The 23,557-nt window shown below is 30.6% G+C and overlaps 1 protein-coding gene across 1 annotated transcript; it reads left to right on the top strand.

Annotated features, from left to right (window-relative positions):
* Window positions 1–1,755: 1,755 nt before the first annotated feature.
* LOC125067868 (clavesin-1-like) lies at window positions 1,756–21,428 on the top strand. The gene is made up of 6 exons (XM_047676756.1): window positions 1,756–2,144; window positions 7,914–8,076; window positions 8,543–8,637; window positions 14,667–14,811; window positions 20,474–20,667; window positions 20,864–21,428. Exons 2-6 carry the CDS (start codon window positions 7,929–7,931, stop codon window positions 21,161–21,163), a joined length of 882 nt encoding a protein of 293 aa, XP_047532712.1. The 5' UTR covers window positions 1,756–2,144; window positions 7,914–7,928; the 3' UTR covers window positions 21,164–21,428.
* Window positions 21,429–23,557: the final 2,129 nt, after the last annotated feature.

The following is a 23,557-nucleotide window of genomic DNA, read 5'->3' as shown; positions in this document are numbered from 1 at the left end:
TATAGGTATATATTTATTTACATAAGCATTATTAACATTAAGTCCTTAAATATTGTCTATATTTAATTTAATTGTAATACGTATTATATAAATATTTATATTTATAATTAAATTATAAATAGTTTCTGTATAAATCTTGACCGTGTGGAATGATTGCAAGATTTCACCTTTCAATCACAATTCTGATCCTCTGGGCAAAAACGGACCAGCCTTCCTGTCACCAGTGGACATTAAGGCGTTATACTTTTAATTAAGCTTTTTGCACTATTACTCCAAGGTTCAAGTTTTTCAACAGCAACGGGACAAAAAAATAATTGGGAAAAATTTCTCAATATAATTTGCCCAACGAACGGACAATTGTTCCAAATTATGGAAATGGTCATCACCACTTAAACACATTAGTGCTGAAAAAGATATAAAAATAACAACTTGCATACAACTCTTCAACCACCCCCCCCTTCCTTATGATAGGTATATAAAAAGTTCATACTTATTTCAAGCTTGCTCCGTACCAAATTTTATTCAAATCGGGTTTTATGGTTTAGCTGTAAAAAAATATCAAATAGACAGTCAAAATAAAAAATAAATGTTGTTATAGTTTTGGTAACTCGCAAATATAATCATTATTTTAAAAAGAGGCTGTTATTATGATAGCAGATATATTGTTCAATTTAATAGATGATCTTACTAATATATAAATGCGAAAGTTTGGATGGATGGATGTTTGTTAGTCAAACCCATCAAAACAGATTACAGAGAGGGAATAATGTTTGGAATAGAACATTGGTTTCTTTTTCTCCCTAACATCTGCAACCTAGAGTAAGTTTCCAAGCGCGGGTTGTATTATCTTATATATTATAAAGAATTTTTTTTTAACATAATTAGAACATAGTTGTAACAATTCTTAAAATAACTTCATTCATTAAATTTGTATAAATAACATAATAAATTTTATTGACTTTTTTAGCATAAATAAATTAAAATCGAAACAAATTAAAATATTTTGATTAATTAGACTATTAAAAATAAATAAAATTCGGGGTTGGTCATCATTTTTTTACTGGTGGAAAATTTTAATACAAATAAAGTGCAACAAAAAGTTAAATACTAGGCGAGCATAAAATCAACCGGTTGTATCTAAAGGTTCAAGTCAAGGCGAGCACGGGCGACCTCGTCTCGAGCCGATATTATAAAATCTTACACAACTGTTGCTCGATGACTGCACAGGTATGTCTCTGTTTCGGTACAGATAAATCAAATATTTAAAAATAGTGGGAATAGATTGGATATTAGTTCTCCAATTGTTCAAAAAAATAAATAAGAAATATATCTTATTATAATACGGTGTTACGTTATTTGAAAAAACTTGTAATTTTCAGATTAATATCGAGTTCCAAATATAAGTTTATAAATAAAAAAAGAAATTTCAATATTAACACAAACAAAAAAAAAAATAAAAAAAAGATAATAATTATAAAAATATTTAAATATATTTAATTATTTAATTAAAAAAAAGATATAATAAGCCAAATAAATATAACATACTTAATATGGAAATAGGTTAGCACTAATTATCGGCATAAAATTCATATTAAATATCAAGTAAATAAAAAATGCTTTATATTAATTAATAATAAACTAAGCGTACTGACATTTGACTCGTTTTCTTAAAAACCTATAATTATATAAGACTAATTGCAGTAGGTACATGACCCATTCTATATATAAACTTACAATATCATTGTTGCGTCAATAGTTTGCATGCAATATTAAACGATACATGACAGACGACAGTATTCTTCTGAAGATCATCATATGAAATCGTTTTATTTTATTACTCGATGTATTGCTGAAGAACTATTCTAAATTTAAACTTTAAAATTCGGTTCTCATTTTTCCTAACCGATGTTAGCGAATCAGATGTGTGCCGTATCTGTCATGGTGTGCACGATTAGACGGACTTTATTTTTATATGGTCGTTTGTGGCGCGTGGTGTTGTGTTGTGAATTGTGATAATGCATTGTTGATACGTTTTCATTTTATCAGTTTTAATGGTACTGTTCTTTTTATATGGTGATGTTTTTGGTGTCTAAAATATAAATATATTTTTAATAAAATAGTGGTGATCTCAGTTACAATTGCATGTAAGTTTTTTTAATAATAAATTTGAGTTGTTTATGCGTACTTACAGGTGGGTGGGTACAACAATAAAGGTTATTTTCTAAAACATTTTTTTTTGTTTGATCATTTAAGTAACGGTATGCGCCCAATTATTTAGTTTAGGTAAGCATAAACAATTATATTGTGTTTTGTTACAATTGTTGTCAGATTTTTGCATTGCATTGTTAAAAAGTATATGATATAGAAATTGAAAGGTTATCCTATATAATACCATTATTTTTACTCACCTTTTTCATTTTATTAAAACAATTTACTGAATAGGAACTGTTTTAACTGTCGTTGAGTTTTATTTATTTTTTGTGTTTATCTAACGACGTCGTTAGTTAGTTCTCGGAAAAATAATCCTGTACGTTAATGTTTATGTATTGAATAGGTGATCTTATTTGACGCCGTATTCGTTTTTACCAGCAAATCTATTAGGCGAGGCAAATACGCAATAAATTAAATTTAGAATATATTGGTATCAGAAAACCAGAAATGAGTTAATCACATTTGAATATACAAAGATATACTTTGTTTTTAACTATAATTAACGCTTTACTTCTACTCGACGTTGGGTTCGCAAAAACTTTAAAAAAAGTTAATTTTAAATTCTTTATTTGATATTTTTTGTTTCGGAATGATAATTAGTATCATTCCGAAACAAAAAATATCATTCTATTTAAATTTAACTCATTTTGAATGAGTAACATATTGTATTTTAAAATATAAATGTATATTACGTCATGCATTTCTTACCTTTGAAGCAAAGATCATTTTGGATTTTCAATAAAATTATCGTCATGTAAAACTATAAAATATAAAGTAAAAATATGAATCAATTTATTGAATGAATATTTGCATCTATTTTCTGCTTTCAAACTAAAGTCAAAATCTATATCTTGAAAAATTTTGCAAACATATTTACAAATAAAGAGATTGAACAGCCTCCATCTTTCCGAGAGCTAATCCGTCAAAATACCTATCGGAATTTATTCCCTAGGAGAAAAATTAAAAAATAAAAATTATAATACTTACTCATGTTTTTCAAAAAATAAAAATGTTGATGTATCAATCTCCATTATTTCAATACATTTCAACGGTTGAAATTTCGTAATTGTCTTAAAAATATCCGTAACAATATAAACGATTTAATATTTCTTTTACCTTATACATACATTGATGCTTAAATTTAATAAATGTAAATAATATTAATAAGTCTATAAATGTCTTTGTGTTGGGCTAAGAACTTCTCTTCTTTTGGAGACATATCTTGAAGATTCTTGTTGCTCGGGACTTCTTTATTACAAAATTAACTTTAAAAACAAAATGATTGTTATTTTGTTAAAAAAAAAAAACAAGAATTATGGCTGTAAAAAGTGTCGTAGGCGTTTGTTTTTTCGGAGACATTTTTGTAACAAACCAAAAATAGATTTCGTTTTTTAATAACATTATTTTCCAACGTAATTCTTATAGACGAAAGAAACGATATGAAAGGATTTCATTTTATGACAATAAACATTGAAATTCAGATAAAGAAACCGTCATTTATTATTATTCGGAAAAAAATTGAAAATGTTTTTGATTAGGTTTCTAGTAACTGAGTAAAAACGTGTTTTCAGTTTTTCTTGATGACACAAGTAATAATTAATAAAAACTATTTTAATACGTTATAAGCCGAATTCGAAACGTTAACGTACGAAACGTGTTACGTAAATGAGTTATCTCAATCTTAATAATATAAAGTGCTTCGCAATATAGTATAACATTTTTGAATAGTTTAGTTCAACCACAATTACGAATAACTAATTTACACTAATCCCATTCGACACCTGCAATAAGTTGCACGACTAATAAATATACTTACACTATGGAAGTTAGTTTTATTGTTGATACGTTATTTAGAAAAATAAATAATAATCGTCATTGTAATAAAAATATATTTTTCAGTAATCAAAGACTTAAACTTTTTTATTGCATAATTATTTATACGGATAACGATGAAGTTTGAAGCTTAATATTGCGTATTCAGCTTAATTATAATTTCTTTTTTCTCAAAAATTATATAGGAATTCATAATTTTGGCAGTATATTATGGAGAAGTCAATCTGCTCGTTTATGAAGAGTGTTTACATAAATAACAAACAACTCATTTTTTTAAGTGAAACAGCGTTCAATGAACACTGAAATGTAAAAAAAAACAAAACATGTATTTTTAACAAATCATTTGTCAAATATCAGTAATGTTTATATAGGATTTTTCCAATAGATTCTAGGTACAGTATTTTGTTTAGGTAACTAATAAATATATGACTTAAAATCCTGTTAAAAAGTCTTGTGAAAACGGCTAATCCGGCTCTAAATCAGGACTCTTAATAACAAATCTAAGATCGTCTTACCTCATAAGCCCTTTTATAAATTAAAAGTAATAAAAATAAAGGATTATACAAAAAACCCTAACTACACAACACTGAAAATATGGCATTATGCGTCAATACTTTGGAGTAAATATCCCTTTAAAAATAGTAATTCTATTGATTTAAATTTACTTTCTTTGACAATTTTGTATGCCTTAGGGAAGTGCCGATTCGAATTGCCAATTATATTTATTATATTTTCGTCGCTTTAATCGAAGTGCTTTCGATTTGTTTGAATTATATCTCTAGAATAGGAAAAGTTTGGTTCTTGTTATTATTCCTTTTAATTTTTCATTTTAGAAGTAACTTATATACTTTACTAAATATTTTAAATACGGAACAGGATATAAACTCCCTAGAATGGGAAGAACGGCGTTTTCTATTTGACAATGAATCGAAGTAATACGACAAACAAAATCAATCAATACATATTCTAAGTTTTAAACATTCCTTACCTTCAAAACTTGTTTTGTGATTATTTAAATGTTGTTATTGCTTTAATATGATTGATGTTCCTCTGTAAATTACGACAGGCTTGTTTTGTTATTAGTTAATAAACTACACTATTCGGAGGTTTAGATGATATAGCATATGTGTGTACACATACAAAATTTGATCATATCCATTGAAATACCAATTGTCAAAAATCAAAAAAATTGACATAATCTAAAAGATAATTTAGATGCTCAGCAAAGACAGTAGACGAATAGAGCAGGCTCCTAGACATATCATAAGTTTTACGAATATGTCCTATTAATACATAAAATCAAAACAAATATTATATAACTGATATTTTCCAACATTTGCTCAAATAACATTTGTCGTAATAATTAATTAATTATTTAATTAATTAATTTCGCATTTATTAAGCTATGTACATTATTTAACCCGACATTCCACCCGACTGATAGACGATAGCTGTGCGCTAATAAGAATTTTTATTAAATGTTTTTTTGGGTTCCTTAATAAAAATTATCCACATCGGTATGATATAATAGATTAAGGCTTTAACAATATTTGTATACTCATAATTGGGTCAAGTGATTGAAATATGAAATATTCCTTGCGGTATTCCTTTGCAACCTTATATTTGCCGATGTTGTAAACTTACAATAATATAAAAATTACAAGTTAACGAGCAAACAACAACCGAAGTTTAAATGTATGCAGTGTTCTGGCGATCTACCCTCCTCCAAAAACAATTTTTAAGAGACCTTCAGGTTTGGTCCAAGATTTAACCAGACACCCGAGTTTTGTGTACCCACTTGGCCCTGAGTTAAGAACGGCCTTGGAGCAAATATAAAATTGTCGATTCGATATTGGTAATTCAAGGTTTATATAATATACATTTCGGTACAGAACCCTCAGTGTAGAAGTCCTGTTCATACTTTTTTCGTACAGTTTTTTTAAATTACTGAAACATGCAAACACGGTTATAAATAAAATAGACTTTTATTGTTATTGTGAAATCCAATTTGCTTTCCACCTAAGCAGTCGTCTTTCTATTAAGTTCGCGATATATCATCATACATTTACACATACTTATTTGTTTTTTTCCTGCTAAGCTGACTTTTACGGCAATATTTTCTGTTGTCATCTTGAGGAAAGCTTTCGTTGGCGGATTAGTTTTCGACGAAGTTTCACCTAATAAAATTACCTCAGTCCTTACGAGATATAATATAATATATAGATTCACATCTCTTCAACTTTTAAAAATTATGATGGTACAACATTGAATCTTAGATCCCGTATCTAATATGTTAAATTAAACAACTAAGGTATTAAACTAAACGTTCATTGGTCGCCTATTGCATCATCGACTACCACCGACCAATGAAAATTCAGATAAGAAAGAGAGAGATAATTTGACTACAAATATATTTTTTAATTTTTATTAAATAATTAACTATTCGATGAAAAGTTATTAGTGTATAAAATGTAAACCGTCTTCAAGCAATAATTAAATTAAAACCTTTAAATACCATATAAAGCATTGAATTAACATAAATCATGTTCAACGTTCTTTGAGAGTTCATTTGCTTGTCCCAAAGCGAGCATTTCGACCCTGCCCTCCTTTATGTCTCAGATTTTTCATCGCATCAATAAATAGCTCCGAAGGTAACCAAAGTGAAAGGAATTTATATTGCATACAAAAATAAAATATGTACGGAAACTTCGAGGGGCATTGAAGTTCTTATGATTATTTCATTCAAATCTAAAACAGGTAATTTTTCGCGCGTTAATTAGATAAAAAGGCGTTAATTAAAAACTTATTTTTATATAGAGATTCGATACGGCTTTTATTTTTTTAAATAAAAGGTGGGATTGACTATATAACACTTAGTTAAAAGAATACGTTTCATTGAAATGAAAATTAAATGTTGGGCTATCTGTAATTTTTTTTAAGGATGTCTACCGCTTAGAATTAATAAAATAGCTATAATACAAAGTGATTTGTATACGTCGTTAATTTAGCCAAATTAATTTATTATTTAAGATAATTTTACGTTATGTTACATTTAGTGCAGTTATTATTCATGTGCTCCAAGTCACATAAACAGTTTTACATACATGTACACTCAGCAATGACTTGCAAGAGTTTAGAACAACCCAAAATAACATCGTCTAAAATTGTTCACTTCATTTAGTCATCTAAAGGTGCAGTTGTTACATACAATGCCCACGCTGTACGTTTAGCCGCTAAGAATGTAGGTGTATCGATAATAATATCAACAAAAACTGTAGAAAATGCATGAAACTACCTCTCGGTTAAATACATATTTTTAGTGTAAATACAACTGAATTTTTGTTCTTATAAACTCATTTCATACGAAGAAAATTTTGGATTCGAAAAATAATACGATTGATATTCACTTAAAAAAAAATACGTCAATTTTTCTGTTAGTAGATTGAAACAATTCCGTTTCAGTATCAATTATTGTTCTATATAATGTTATTTATTTCCTTGCGTTTTTCGCCCGGCGGAAATGGCAATTACTTACTCTTCCGTCTTCGATAGTAAGGTATTATTATTATGCTAGATGAAAAGTCTTCGCTTCGCTAGAGTAAAATATATTAAACTCAACAATGTGGCTTGTCCTTTACTTTTAATAAATTATAAAACCCATAAACGAAATTATTCGATTATACGTCATATGTCGATTAAAAAAATCATTATTTTTATCGGATCTGTCGTGGATCTGCACGAAATTATTAATATAGATACAAATCGATTTTTGTAAATCATAAATAGAATCGATTAAAAATTGTATGTGTAAAAAAATAGATACTTCGCTTTCAAGAAAAAAATCAAACTAATATTTAAATATTCTACAGAACCAGAACATCAGAATGTACGAATGTTTCCTCGAGATAGCGTTCGAAGCGGAATTAAACACTAAAGAGGATCCAGAGCTGTTGGCTGTGGCACCTGAACAATGCAACGAGAATCCAGCTACCAGGGCAACAGCTATCACGGAGTTGAGAAAAATGATTTTCGGTAAAACCTTATCGGGTTATGTATTCTTAGTATTTCTTGAATGTTACGAAATACCTCTCTATATAGGATTGTTTTTGTCTGTTTGTTGACAACAATTTTATGAAGTGAAAGTTGGCCTGGGCGCGATTATGAAGTCAATTTTAAGGTCAAATTTGATTGCAACTAAAATGCACGACCGGATTTTTATTTTTATCGTTTTTATATTATCGATCCAAAAATAACCTAAAATGTTTACTATTTATATAACAGAATTCAAGAACAAAAATGTATAAAAAATTAAGAATTATTTTATTTACCAGACAGAGTGCCCAAAATTTAATGATGAGTGTTGTAATAATTTAAAGAATAAATGTATATTTTTCTGATAAACCCCATATAAATTAAAAAAAAAGTCATATTTTTATTAGAAGTACTATTTAATTGCAACTGTTAAAATCATGCTTATGAATCTAATAAATATTTTCAGAACGCGGGGAATGCAAACCACACCGGACAGATGACGCATATCTCTTGAGATTTCTTCGAGCGAGAAACTTTATTGTCCCACGTGCACATAAACTTGTATGTCCATATTAACTTATATTATCGACATTAATAAAATTCCACAGTTATTTTTAACTTGGTATATTAATTAATTTAAATCTCATATAAATAAAAAAAAAAAACATTGATACATTATGCTTATCGCTCCATAAAGAACAAATTCAATGATATAAAGGTGTCATATAAAGATCATATTTGTTGATAAAAAAACAGACTAATTTAAATACGTAGAAAAGACATTCGTTTTTTTTTTCGGTTGCTCTCGATAAAATCTATATTCCAAATAGATTTTTTTTATGGTAAACGTGCAGGAGGCTCACCTGATGGAAAGTAACTACCACCGCTCATGGACATCTGCACACCAGGGGGCTAGCAGATGCATTGCCGGCCTTTAAGAAAGGTGTAGGCTCATTTTTTGAAAATACCCAAGTCGTATCGGTTCGGAAAAACCACCGGTGAATGCTGGTTTCACAGAGCGTTGGTGCAAGGCAGAAAATGTCTTAGAAAACTAGATTTTCCGACATCTAGGTGGTTCGGGTGGAAGTTGGAATTTTGACAAGATGTCCGAAATGAAATTCAACAGCCGGGGATTAATCCAAATAGAAAATACAGAGTGATCCTCTCTACGTAAAGGCAAAGTATCAAGAAGATAATTCGAGCCGCTCTGCATTGGATACGGTCAAATGGGAGAAGCTGATATCAGTAAGCCATGTAAGACCAAATTTGCGCATTGTATAGTTTTAGACGATGAGCCGACGTGAAGTACCGTGACGACGTGGCGGCAATAATAATCTTCTCAAATTGTGGAGATATGATGATGACTCGATTTCAGACACAAGTTTGTTCCGGTTGTCGTCGACGTTTTCCCGAGAAATATTAGCACGGCCGGTGTATAAGGTGTCTACAGTACTATCGTCTGTCTGTATAGCAGTGAATATTCTTGATTTGCAACAAGTCATTGATATGCATAAGAAAAAGAATGGGTTATAATACGTAGTATTGTAGAACACTAGAATTGACGAATTTTAAATCAGGGTATGTACCGTCGACAACGACCGTGATGCTCCGATCTTCCAAAAAGCTGGTCATTTAATTGCATAATTTTTGCTTCTTTGCAATAATTGCTTCGAAAGAAGCGCTTAATGCCACACGCGATCGAAGGCTTTCGCTATGTCCAAGCTGTCTGTTAATGGGCGGAAGCGGTTGAGAGCAAGGGTCTTCCCCGTCTATGTGTGTGGTAAACTAGAAGATCACCGACTAAACAACCCCGACGGAAACCGTACTGGGGGTCACTAATCAGCTGGTGCTCCTTTCGGTACCGCAGGAGCTGGCAATGAATGGCTGGCAATAAATGACTCCAGTACCTTGGAGAGAAAGAAAGTGAGTGCTATAGGCCTATAATTGACCAATAGGAGTTCGGGACGACTGCATGACGAATGCATAGATCAGCCGGAAAAGGCGCATTAAAACCGGTGCCAACTCGGGAGCACATGTCCGTAGCACGATTGGAGGGATGCCATCGGGTTCATTCGTCTTATGAATATCCAAGGACAGAAGTTCTTTACGAACTGCACTTTGCCGGAATTTAACATCCGGCATCGTGGTATCACATCGCTTGTTGGTGGTAACTTTCCTCAATCATCCAGAGTTAAGTTCAACGCGAAGAGAGAGCCTATTAGATAAGCTTTCTCCTTAGCGGTAATGACTCACCGTATCGTATTTTTTTATTTAATTCAATATCGAAAAAATATTTGATAGATCGAAAGTGCTTTGCTCAAAAATCTAAAGAATATTTTGATTGATTAGTTATAAAAAATGATGGTTATTATATTAATGAAACGATTGATTCACGTTATAAATAAAATATCGAGATTTAACGTTCAAATTTATTATGTGCACCTATTTGCAATATTCTCCGCCCGTACACTCAAACGACTTATTGATCACTGGTTATTTGACGTACTTGTATGCCATCAATTGAAGATTACACTTATAATTATGGTAATAAAAAGAGCCTTTTAGCGATATGTTCCAATTAACAATTTTGACATTTACGTTTTTTAATTACGACCATCATTATATTAAATCTCAGGCCTGCTGGCGCGGACGTTTGCGCAATCATGACCTTCCTTGGAATCAATGTTTTATTTTTAAAATTTTCGCATTTAAAAATTTCGGTTCCGAATAACAAAGTAAAAAGGCACTTTTCTAACTGTAAATGTGTAACGTTACTGTGGTTGTCTGATTCGTAACGGTTCATAGTGTGTTAACAATAAATTAAGCAAAAGTTTCGTCGTTCGTTCAACTTACATTAAATTTTTTGCTAGTACTTTTTGGTACAAACTATATTCCGTCGGTAGTTTTCCGTTTACAGTTTTTCGGACTTACAAGGCTTTTTTGACTTCCATCAATTTAATTTGCGTAGTTAAGACGTAAAAGCGTAAAAACTAATAAACAAACTCACTATCACATCTACAATATTAATTAGTATTCAATGTATACCTTTCACAAACAATAATGTTAACCGTATCTTGTATTTGTATAATATATGTAATCAGGACCGAATTTAAAGGTTTGTCGGCCCTGGGGCAACGATCAAGCGGACGCCAGAATAAGGCCAGGGTGGTTCGCAATCAACAAGTACGTTTTAACGTAATTTTAACGTTTGGAAATGTTAATTTTCGAATATTTTGTAATGTAATGAAATGCAAAGAAATCCTAAGTATTAGTACAAAACTTATTGATTAATATCAAGTGGAAAGAATACTCATTTCGTTCACTTGGTTGTAGGGTTTCATACAAGACTGTCTGAGTCGGTAACACCCACTTATAAGATATTAATCCTCCAAAAAGCAATACTTAGTATTTTTGTACTGTTTTGGGTGAGTGAGCAAGTGTAACTGCAGGGACAAAGGATATAACATCTTATCTCCCAAGGTTGTTAACGCATTGGTGTATTGAACGGAATGATTAATCTCTTACAGCGTGCCTGTGAGCGTCGGTGTCCACTTACCGTAAAGTGGTCCACATCCCCATCCTACATATTAAATAAAAAAAGATGCTACGATCAAATCCGTCGCTTAAGTTCGGCCCTGTATGTATTGTACATACGATTATATGCTCAGTTAACGTAATCTTTAGACCTTGTCAGTAGTAGTTGACGATTTGAATTCAATGCTTGTCATAAGCTGATATGATAATGTAATGGAATGTATTCTCCAATCTACAATACATAATCGATTCAATGTGTAGCGATACTATTTGCGATGATTTTATTATTGCTTTAGCTCAAAAATAAAATAGAGAATAAAATAAGTATATGTCGGTAGTTATTTCTTATTTGAATTTATTCTTCCTTATGTTCTCCTAGTAGCTTTAATTTTTAGAGTTGCATAACCAAAGGGTAAAGCGGGACCCTATTACTAAGACTCCGCTGTCCGTCCGTCTGTCACTAGGCTGTATCTAATGTACCGTAATAGATAGATACTTGAAATTTTTATAGATGATGTATTTTCATTATAACTAGCGGCAACAGAAATATATGAATATAAATAGTATTTGTTGTACTAAAAACAGAATAAAATAAAAATTTAATTGGGACTCCCATACAATAGACATGATTTAATTTGAGTTATTTTATAGATAATGATACGGAACCCATCGTGCGCGAGTCCGACTCGTACTTGGTCGGTTTTTTTTCCTACGTTTTGCATCAATAAATAGCTTTAATAAGACGAGTCGATCTGTTGGTTCCATTACTCGTACGTCATATCGGCAATAGTCAATCGTTTAGCTGTTTGAGCACCGACGGAGAAAATAATAATTATCATGATCAACTCAGTGATAGGAAATTAGTCAAATATCAATAACTATTTCCACTTTCATTAAAACATTGCCCGAAGCGAGTTATCAAAATATAGTAAAACACATAATTTTAATTAATGTATAGACAATATGTACGTATATAACGCATAATATATTATCTTAGCGATTATGCTTCGTTAGCCAGATGTAGTGCGGTTTCATTCGAGTTAATTTCGGATTATTCGCTTGATTTACACACTTTCACATATTAGATGACATTAATGGATTCTCCGCTCCTTAGGCTCCAATAAGTGAAATGATAATTGTCCATCCTCAATTAGCGGACTATGTAATTTAACATTTATTCGTATCGGTCTAGTAGTTCCTTAGAGTAACGCATTTAGCCATATAAAGGAATTACCTTTATGATATGACATATGATATGATATGATACCTTTACTTCGCATCTCGTCTTCTAGCAGAAGCAAATTTATTAATAAAAAAAATGATATGACATTCCGTATAGCAAGAGTGATGTATATTTCTGCCAATGATTTTTTTAGGATTGTATCCGATCATTAGCTTAAAAAAATTCGTCCATATAAAATTAGTATAGATCACTAGCTATATAGATATTAACGTCAGATTAATGTTGGCCTTGTGAAAAAATATTTCGTCTTAAAACAATCCGTATCAGAGTCTTAAAACCAGTTCTAACGAATAGGTGTTTTTCCAGTTACTTTAACATTCGTATTAATGTATTTAGAATTTATAGATTATACGTATTTAAGCAATTGTGATATTCAATTTAGTATGATATTTTAATTGTCCTATTACCCGATGGTAAGTGGTCACCATCGGCTAAAGCTGTCGGGGCCTATAAGACATATTAATCATTCTTTACATCGTCAATGCGTCAAAAATGTTGGGATTCAGTATGTTATGTCCCTTGTTTCGGTAGAAACAATGGCTCACTCAACCTTTAAACGGAAATACAATAATACTACGTACTGTTTAGCATTCGATGTGTCAAGTGGGTGGTATCAACCCAGACTTGTACAAAACCCTACTATGTCGACTCGAAAAGCAAAATGTTATACTATGTGAATTAATTAGAAATATATAAATTTTATTATTTCTAGAAGATTAAAATAGTGTTTAATCATAATCCCTTATAACCTTTAAAAACTTGTTTTTTAACTTTTTATTCCGTTGTATATTTGTATCGATTAATATAGTGCTAGTTATACAACGTTATACAAATTAAAACAATTACAATTTCTGTACGTTTTCCGATTTAATTAATGAAAGTTCTTATACTAAAATAACATTTGTTGTAATAATATCTGTTTACATAAAATCAACTTGAAATTTGAATAGGGTGGCAACACAACTAATAACCTAAACTAAAATAAGTGGAAATAAATGATTAATTTCAAATCAGAACATAATCTTGTTCGAACCGAGAATTTATCGTAAATATTCAACACAGATATTCAAAGGAATAATGACACCATAAGATACATTTAATTACATAATTACTGGTAAAGCTAGTGGTTGAAATTAGAAGGCCTAATTTGTCGATATTGTCAAAAACTATTTCGTTAGTGAAAAGGAAGAAACTCCAAAGTAACATATATGTTAACTTAATTTGTTTCTGAAAATAAAAAAACATTAAACCTCATTTCCTAAAAGGAACAAATTTATCTTTTCTTCTTTTCCAAAGATTTATGTTTTAGAACTTTAAAGTGATTTTAGAATTCCATTATGTTATTAGAACTTTAAAGTGATTTTAGAGTGTATTAAATTAAAAAAAAAATAAAAAATTGATTTTATTAATTATATAATTATGATAGTGCTCCATATTATTTAATCGCCCGTCTCAGTTAAAGAGTTCTGAGAGAGTATATGATTGACTAAATAAAGATATATTTTTATAGACAAAACAACTATGGCTAATATGGTATTAATACTAAGCAGTGGCTATCTGACCTCCGTTATTCCTATACTGGAAGAACATGTTACATATTAGTAAAAAATACGAGTATTTCCCTACTGTGATATAATGACAGTCCTTTATGTTTGAATTTAACAACAGCTCTAATTAATCAGTATACCAGGTTATCATAAATATAAATATTTGTATATAGTATATATGCTCCGAGCGTAAATCTTATATGTGATATTTTGTTTGGAAACCAAATCTCTGGCTTACAAAGGTGTTTTTCTGATATTGTTCACAGCTAGTCCGATACTACACATTCCGGGAAGAGTATCCGCATCTGTACAAGGGTGTAGATTTATGGAGCCTCGTGAAAGTTAAAGACGCTTACGAAGGTATTTTGCTGGACAGACCTGATATTGGTAGACTGTCGATATTTAGATTTGGTAAGTATTAATGTAAAAATCTAACAGTGAATTACTATAACAGTGTACTACTATGTGTTAGTAAGCAGATATGACTCAATGGTCAAAACAAGTAAATTTAAACGATAAATCACAAGCACTACTGTTATCCGTGTGCCTAATTTTATAATTATATATATAATTTATTTTGTGCTCGGCAATGAACAAAAATATGCTGAGGAAGTCTATATATATCCCCACAAACAGCTATATCGTACGTCCACAAACCCGATTTGGAGCTGTGTGGTATTACTTAGAACCATTCCTTTTAAATGTGATAAGGTCTTAGCCCAGCAGTGTGACATTTAAATCTTACAGACAAACCTTATATATACACGCAAGAAATTTTAACCATTCCTTACATCGCTAATGCACCACCAACAAATCAAAAGTTGTAAAAAAGTGTATTAAAAAAAAAAAAAAAAATGAATCGCTGAGTTTCCTTCGGCGGTTCTTCGAGGTGTTTATTTCCGAACCGGTGGTAGATTTATATTAAATAATGACTGTCGCTTCTCAATTTGTTTTTGATAATTTTATATATGTACGCAAAAACATAAATGATTTTTCCAGAAATTGTGACGTACATTCCATAAATACTAGGAACAAGAATAAACTTGTTCCTCCAAGTACTCGATTACACAGGGTTAGTAACTCTTTTTTGGGGCAATGTATACGTTTTCACAACAGGAGCCGAGAAAACGTTCAAAAATATTCAATTGTAAAATTTAAAAGAATCGTTAAAGAGCGTTTGTGTGCTAAAGGATAACACTAATGACTTTTTAGTTGATTGCACACCTTGGGAATGAGATGATCGCTTCCAGGCTGTTTCAAATATCGAAAATATTTTTGTTATAATTGTAAATGAAAACATGAAATCTATACACGTGAAAAAGAAATTAACAAAAAAAAACCGGTGATAGATTTTTGACTATTAATAAGCAAATGTAACACTTCTACATATTTAACAAAGATTTTTGACTTTTCGATTGACATACATCTCTCTCATATCCCTCACAAACTCCCTCCATGTTTTTCACTCTTTTAGCAACGTTTTGTACTTTGAAGTAATATTGTATTATTCGATGCATTTGGCTCTATACACTTACAATTGGTCTAGGAAATATTGAAATTCCGGTTGTGTAAATAAAGATAATTTTGTTGTGGTTGTGAAATACTCAGTATGTAAAGCTAGTATTCATGTAGAGTAATTATCATTTACTTAGATTATGCACTATGAACTATATTCATTTGATTGCTGTTTATTTGACAATTCTATCAGTACACAAAGAGGGCTGAGCTTTCGAAAGTAATTCCACTGATTGTTATCGTTGAGTGTTATGTATCCAGTCCGACTAACTCCTGAACCAAGGATTAAATATCAAATCAAATCAAACCAACAAATACCAGCACGCTTTATTTTATCTCAAACACATCTGGAATTCTTTTAGATAATAGTATCGTATGCTGTATATATATTTTAATAAAATCAAAAATACTAATATCTCTGTTTTAAATTTTATTAAAATTAAACATTTGAAAATATCCTAGAGATACACTACTAGAGACTGCAAAACAAGACATTATTTATAAAAAAAATATATGTAGTTAGTTTCACTTTTAATACATTTCATCAATAAGAGTCCTTGTCCTTTAAAAAGGGATTTCCACTCCAAAGTATAATTAAAAGTTCAATCACCCCTACCGTTTGAATTGTTAAATAAAACCGCAAACGTTGTAAAAGCCTGACTTAACCGGTTGCCCAATACTTCCAATGTTACTATGAACTGTGAAATACGTCAGACGAAGGTCAATGGCGGTAAAAAAGTACCTGGTAATTAATCAATTACATATATTTATGAAATTAATATCAAAATATTCTAAATTAAGTTTTATGAATGTTTGAAAAACTTGGACGTAATGAACGCATAAATAACTCGGAATAATATGATTAAATTACAAACTATCATATAAAAAGATATCAGTGCCTAAACGATATGCAAATGAAGTTTAAATTTAATTGTCATTCATAAATATATGTAGCATATATACACGATTAAGTATGTTTAATGAAATTAATTTAAAAGAGTAATAGTTTATCGCTGGTTTCTCGCAGAATATATCCCTAACTGACGAAATAAATTTACAAAGCCGCGGATAGAAATTCGTAAATAATTTGATACGGTTTTATATGAGAGCCGTAATGCCCCAGTGGTTACTAGACGTGAATCTTAACCGATGATTCTGTGTTCGAACAGAATCTGTAACGTGTATCTATATATATTATTATATATATTATACGTGTTATTATACCATCTAGTTAAGCTTATATACGAATACATTTACACGAGTATACGATCTAACTTAGAAAAGCAGGAGACATGCATCCAATTAATTCCAAGTAGTTTCAGTGTTCCGTAGCGTGCAAATCGGAAACAATGAGGAAGCGGCTAATAGTGTACCGACCAGGAGTATTACTACTTGTAGTTTCTGCTTTTCAATTTCCTTCTAGCTTCAACTTGTAATGGCATCTTATAAATACTAACAATTTTCCACTTATTTTTTTATAACTTATTTTTTATTCTTTTGATGCACGAATCGTTAATAGTTTTATCACGCTAGCGAAAAGAGACGGAGCGGGTTCTGCAGGTTTTTAGGGGGTATTCCGGTGTAGGTACTGAGGCGCACATCACGTGGGGAAACAGGTAACGCGTTTTTTGAGAGCAAAAAAGGACTAGTTAATGAATATGTAAAACATTTATCGGAAAAATTCGTATGCCGTGATAGCAAATGGCATACTCCATTATGTTGTCATCGCTCATCGCCACCGCTCTGTACTCTTTTATATATATGTACATGACGCGTATATTGTAAATATCTTTGTTTTATACAAGTATAATAATAAAAAAAAGTCTTTATTAGTTTTAATCCTTTTTTAGATTATTAGTTTATTATTTCAAAAACCATAAAGTAATATGTCCGTTTCATGTTACTAGGGCCACATAAATATACAAAGTTTCTACTCAATCGAATGAATTGTATAGGATCGGACACAATACATTTATATTTTGGTATAGATTAAGCGACCTTTCAAAAAATATATATTGAAAATAAAATGTGTTTAGGATTGACACTTCCCGATCCGCCATTTCCAAAAGCACTTTATATACTCCGTGACCAAAAAAGGGCCCGTCAAAAACGTGACGTTGCCAGGCAATAGGTTATTGTCATATCCTTACTAATATAACTATACCCTGTACAAGATAACTTGATCTTTTTGACAGATGTAAATTTTTCTGATCGACATAACTTTCCAATGACGAACAAATTATTCTCTTAATAATATGATTTTAAAAATTGTAAAAAATATTTAAAAAATACATACAATACAAAAATTCCTAAAGATTAAAGCGTTATCCGAAAAATTTGAGACTTTTTCTATTATATATTATTGCTTCAAAGTAAAATTTAAATAGAAACCCTGAAAATAATAGACGCTTGTATGATGTTACATCGGTCGGACGGTAGGGACGCGAATAAGAGGCAGTAACTGTTACAAATATCGATAACAAAAATCGTTATTAAAGATCATTGTTACGTTATTGTTACGAACGGGGGTCTTTTTGGTTGAGGTCTCTTTGGCTAGCGGTTTGGGTCTCTTTAGCTGGTATAACTCTTTTTAGAAAAATAAGTTAAAAAAAATTGAATTCTAATTTGAACTAGCATTCTATCGTTCTATCGACTGTTATATCATCACTAGCCCGTCTGTCGAAAAGATCAAGCTAACTTGAACAGGGTATATTGAATGTATTGTAATGAAGATTTTCTATAATATATGTATTTTATACATCAAAATACCACATAAGATATAATTTATAAAGATGTGTGAATTCTCCAAATATAACAATATGTATATGTATGTAGGAAAATTTTGCCATCTGCGACCTATTCTGGCGTGCGCTGCAAAAACCGTTAGAGTTACACATTATCTTAAATAGCTCCACAAATAATCCAGTGACAGCATATAATCTTTTTATATTAAAAACTGATAATTTATTTCTAATGCATTTAGTGGTAACATGATACTTGTATCAAAATATTTACTTTTATCGCTTCTGGTACAAACGCGAATGTAACTCTGTCTGTCTGTTGCTCTATTAAGGCCAAACCGGAATTCGGTATGAAGCGAAGCCCTGGGCGAAAACTAGTTTATTGTATTTGAATACACAATTATTTATTAGACTACATATTGTTTGGTGTTATATAACATATAAGTAGCAGATATATTGAATAATAATAAATAATTATAACTCTATCACCATATCATACATAAAAAAATCAACGCTCATGTAAAAAAGAGATTATATTAAAGATACAAAAGCGTGGACTTAGTATTATTGATTTCTGGGCAGGATATATAAGAATTTAATTGTTTTTTACTGACATACTCTGTAATTAAAATAGTGGAAAAGAGTAACTAATGAGTTTTTGCTGAATCTTCTCGGTAGAATCTGCTTTCTGAAGCGGTGGCTTTACATTTAATTCAATACAGTAACATGACGCATCAAAAGTTCTTTTCTGAGCGTACTTGTATAAAGAATATTTTGATTTTGAAAGAGATTTACAGATCAACTCGAAAGTTGAAGGAAAACTACTGAAAATTTAATTAAACGAAATACACGTTATATATAATCATTTGTATATAAAATTTTCAATAGAATTCGTGAAACGAAAACGCTGTTTTAGCCTCCTCTTTAACTTAAGTTTTTATTGTAAATGAAGGTAAACGAAACTCATTTTATTCAAATTTCAAATTCAAATTCAGGTATAAATACAAGTGATAAATGTGTACAAAATTACTAAGCGAATTTTATCTATAAACCTTATCTTTATATCGACCGAATACGATGCTACTAATGTAGCAATTTTCATTAGTTTTTTTACGTCATATCCATATTTTTAATAATACATATAGGTGAGTCACGATATAAAACTCATACGCGTCATTTTTTGCCAGAACATTCTAGAAACTTCGTATTTTATTAAAAGTTCCGGTTTCCGACTTGTTCGACGACTAACTTAGTTCGCTACTAAGGTTCCATGACAAGATTTAAAATGTTTAAAATTGATCGATTCCTACCCTAAATTTATCTTAAAAATTGTTATATTAAATATATATATTATATATATATATATATCTAATATTTATATTATCGAGTACAACCACACACATGCATATATTTTACAATACAATGGTATCATTTCAATTTCCTCACTCTCATAGTACTATGGAACGATCATCTAACCAGTGTGATCAGAATCGCAGTACCAACGGTTGAACTTTTTAATGTGCGAGGGAGTGTGACAGCCAGTCAGCCAATATTGTTATTCCGAGTGCTACTTATAATTTCCTGAAAAAACTAATAACTTATTTATTAATCAGGCTATATATCTGTTTAAGTTAACCCCTTGATCCCCTTGATGCAGCAAAAAAAAATTAATAATAATTTCTGAATATTTAAAAATAAACGAACTAATTAACCTCATATCAAATTCGTCAATAATATTTTCAAAATTCCCTTATCTTATTTATTTAAAGAGGTTTTAATATTATTCATAAACATTTATTTACCGGACATATTTACAGGAACATGGGACCCGAGTGAGTTCGATGTGGAGGATCTAGTTCGAGCTGGAATGGCGATAACTGAGATCGCTATACGGCAACCAAAGATTCAGATTTTAGGGGGAACAGTCATCGTTGATTTGGAAGGATTGACACTGCGACACGTGGCGACTCTTACACCAACAATTGCTTACCAGATCGTGTCTTTGATGGGGGTATGTTGAAATTACCATATACGTATACATACATATACAATTCAATACTAGAAAGAGTGCAGTATTTTTATTTATGTTTTTATAATTTTAGACCCTAAATCATTTTTTGAATTTAATTGCTATGAGAGTAAGAAACAAAAAAAGTGCTTTGACCAGCAGTAGTATAAACCTATACTTATAAGTACTATTTTTCTAGATGTCATCTCCAGCACGACTAAAAAGCTGCCACATAATCAATTACTCCTGGATATTGAACACGTTCTTCTATATTTTCAAGAAATTCATACCTCAGCAGGCATGGGACAAAATATTCTTCCACGGTAGTGATTTGAAGTCACTCCATCAGCACTTAGACCCGGCTTGTCTACCAGCGCGGTATGGGGGTACGTGTAGGAGCCATGCGTCCAGTGGAAAATGGCTGCAGAAAATTAAAAAATATCGCGACGAACAGTTCGATAAAGAAATGAAGGCGTTAGGTTATGTTATTAAGGAATAAATAATGGGAATACAATGTTCCTTTGGATAACGAAAAGTGATAATACAATTTTATAAGAAAATTTGGTGCGGCATAATGTTTGTAAAAATAGTACGAACTTTTTATAATAATATGTAATAAAACTAAACTGTGATTGTATTTAAGTGATTTTTATAAGCGGTGGATCGTATTTGAAATATTATACGACATGGTTTTAGTATAGACAAGTTTTAAGATATAGTTTTTGATTTTTTTATTAAATTAGAATAAATTTCTTTTTATACAGCATCTTTGTTTTGATTACTAAGTACCACGGCTCGTGCCATCTAAAGGCGTTTTCGTATATATCTTGTTATTATATATCGTAAACTAATATATAATTATTTAATTTGATATTATTATATTTTAAAACCTTACGAATTACGAAAATTTACTTCATTAGTACATATTAGTGTGAACATTATAGTGAAGCAAGAAAAGCGAATACAAACTCCTGGTAGTGCGAAAATTGCGTCTTTTTTTTTCAAAAATTCTTTAATAATAAATACTTAAAAGGACTCGTCATTTTGCACTACCGGAAATTTACGGTTTACTTTTGATTCAATCCTTCTGTCTTTAGTCTTATAATTGAGTTAGTCCTACCCAACAATTTCAGCTTGTATTTCGCGCATATTTGGCGCCGGTGTAAATATAATTTAGAACTAAATATATTATTAACAACAAATCACTATCATTAAAAACTAGAATAGTATTAAACTGATACAACGATAAGTGACTTGAATTCATGGTATAACATTAACATGAACACGAAATGTATACAAGCCATTCATTTCACCATTAATGTGTCACAATTGGATATAAGTTCTTTTTTTTTTTTAGTTTTGGCTTTTATTTATGTCAAGAGGGCACAGATTAATTCGCCAATGTCACGTGCGATGGAGAAGACACGATGGAGATTGATCGGTGCGGTCGAGATTACAGGATATAAGTTCTTTCACATATTGACCTGTCATATTACTTAGTTTGACACAAGTAAAAAATATTTTGAGTACCTCCGCTCGCTTCCGCTTCTGTTAAAAAATGCATTGGCTTTCTCGCTTTTTTCTAATATATTTCTTAAGCTCAAATCCAAATAACAGAAACATAAAAACAGCCCTTTGCTCCTTCCTAAAATAATTCGGCGAGTATCACGTCTTTATTGCACCATTAACCACCCCCTTCGCTTTTACATATAACCAGGCTAACGCGATCCCCACGATACCATGAATCAGCTTTGTAACTATTCACGTAAACATTTTTTTACAGAAAGTGAAGGTCTCGGTTAAATGGTAATAAATGCGATACGTCGATCGTGAGCCCGCAAAGTTATGATGTTTCGAACGTACACTTTGCCTAATGCTAATTTACGACATATAAAATGCTTCAGAGAAATATGATCTTAACGTTATGATATTACAGTGTATATTGGTATGTGAAGTATGTTTGTCAATTTAAAAAAAGCTTAGTTGCTCGCTGTAATTCAATTAACGGCTTGATGTTTTGGCCTTGTGTTAGCCTCCATTTTATAATTGTGATAAAATGAAATCGTTAATGGTTCTGTGGAAATCTATACGTTTTTTTACAATAGACACGCAATTCATAACATTTCTTAAAAGATAAAAATAACAATTAAGCCGGATATCATTCGTTTTACTTAAAAACTACTGACTAAGAGCAATTTATTTATAATTTTGAAAGTATTGTTTTAATTTAAGTAAGAAACAAATAATTGCGACTTTTGCAATAAACCAAAGAATTACAATAAAAATTATAAAAAACATCAGCCCGCATTCGTCCACTGGACATAGGCCTCTTCATGTATTACTTTCATAACTTCATAAATTAAGATAAGCTAATCTATAACTCGACATTTATCGACTGTTAGGCGATACGATGTTCGCCGGCTCAGCTAGTATATAATGAATATGAAAAAAAATAAAAAAAAAAAATTTATTTCTTTCAAAGTAGTACGCTTGTTTATACATCGTCGGTTACCCCCTTTTAAGTATATGAATATTCTAATAATCTGGAACGATTGAGTGAAACCAATCAATTTCACTTTTTTTTTTTATTCAGTCATTTGTTAATTTTTCATTTGTTCCATATTAAAGTAAATTGATATATTTTCTTTTGTTACACGAAATAAATTGCATGCACGGATGAATATTTGACAACCAGTAAATATATGTCAATCCTTTTTCATTACCATTTAAATATTGTGGATACATCTTCGATTCGACAGCTTTATTTAAATACATTCTTCATTTGAGTTTACCATATCGACGGTATGAATTAAATGTTTGACAGTTACGAAATCCATGAACATTTTTTATGAGAAAAATATTATTTCTTTCATTTTAGTATTCGGCAATTTTC

This window comes from Vanessa atalanta, chromosome 12 (genome assembly GCF_905147765.1).
Source record: "Vanessa atalanta chromosome 12, ilVanAtal1.2, whole genome shotgun sequence".
NCBI classification, from domain to species: domain Eukaryota; kingdom Metazoa; phylum Arthropoda; class Insecta; order Lepidoptera; family Nymphalidae; genus Vanessa; species Vanessa atalanta.
Note: the sequence above shows the minus strand (reverse complement) of the source record. Positions and strands in the feature narration are given on the sequence as shown.

Bases quoted from the DNA above. Each gene is read 5' to 3' on its own strand.
- LOC125067868 (XM_047676756.1), top strand. From the start codon at position 7,929: ATGTACGAATGTTTCCTCGAGATAGCGTTCGAAGCGGAATTAAACACT. The intron at 8,638-14,666 runs GTATGTCCATAT...TATTGTTCACAG, and splicing joins TCCCACGTGCACATAAACTT to CTAGTCCGATACTACACATT. The intron at 20,668-20,863 runs GTATGTTGAAAT...CTATTTTTCTAG, and splicing joins AGATCGTGTCTTTGATGGGG to ATGTCATCTCCAGCACGACT.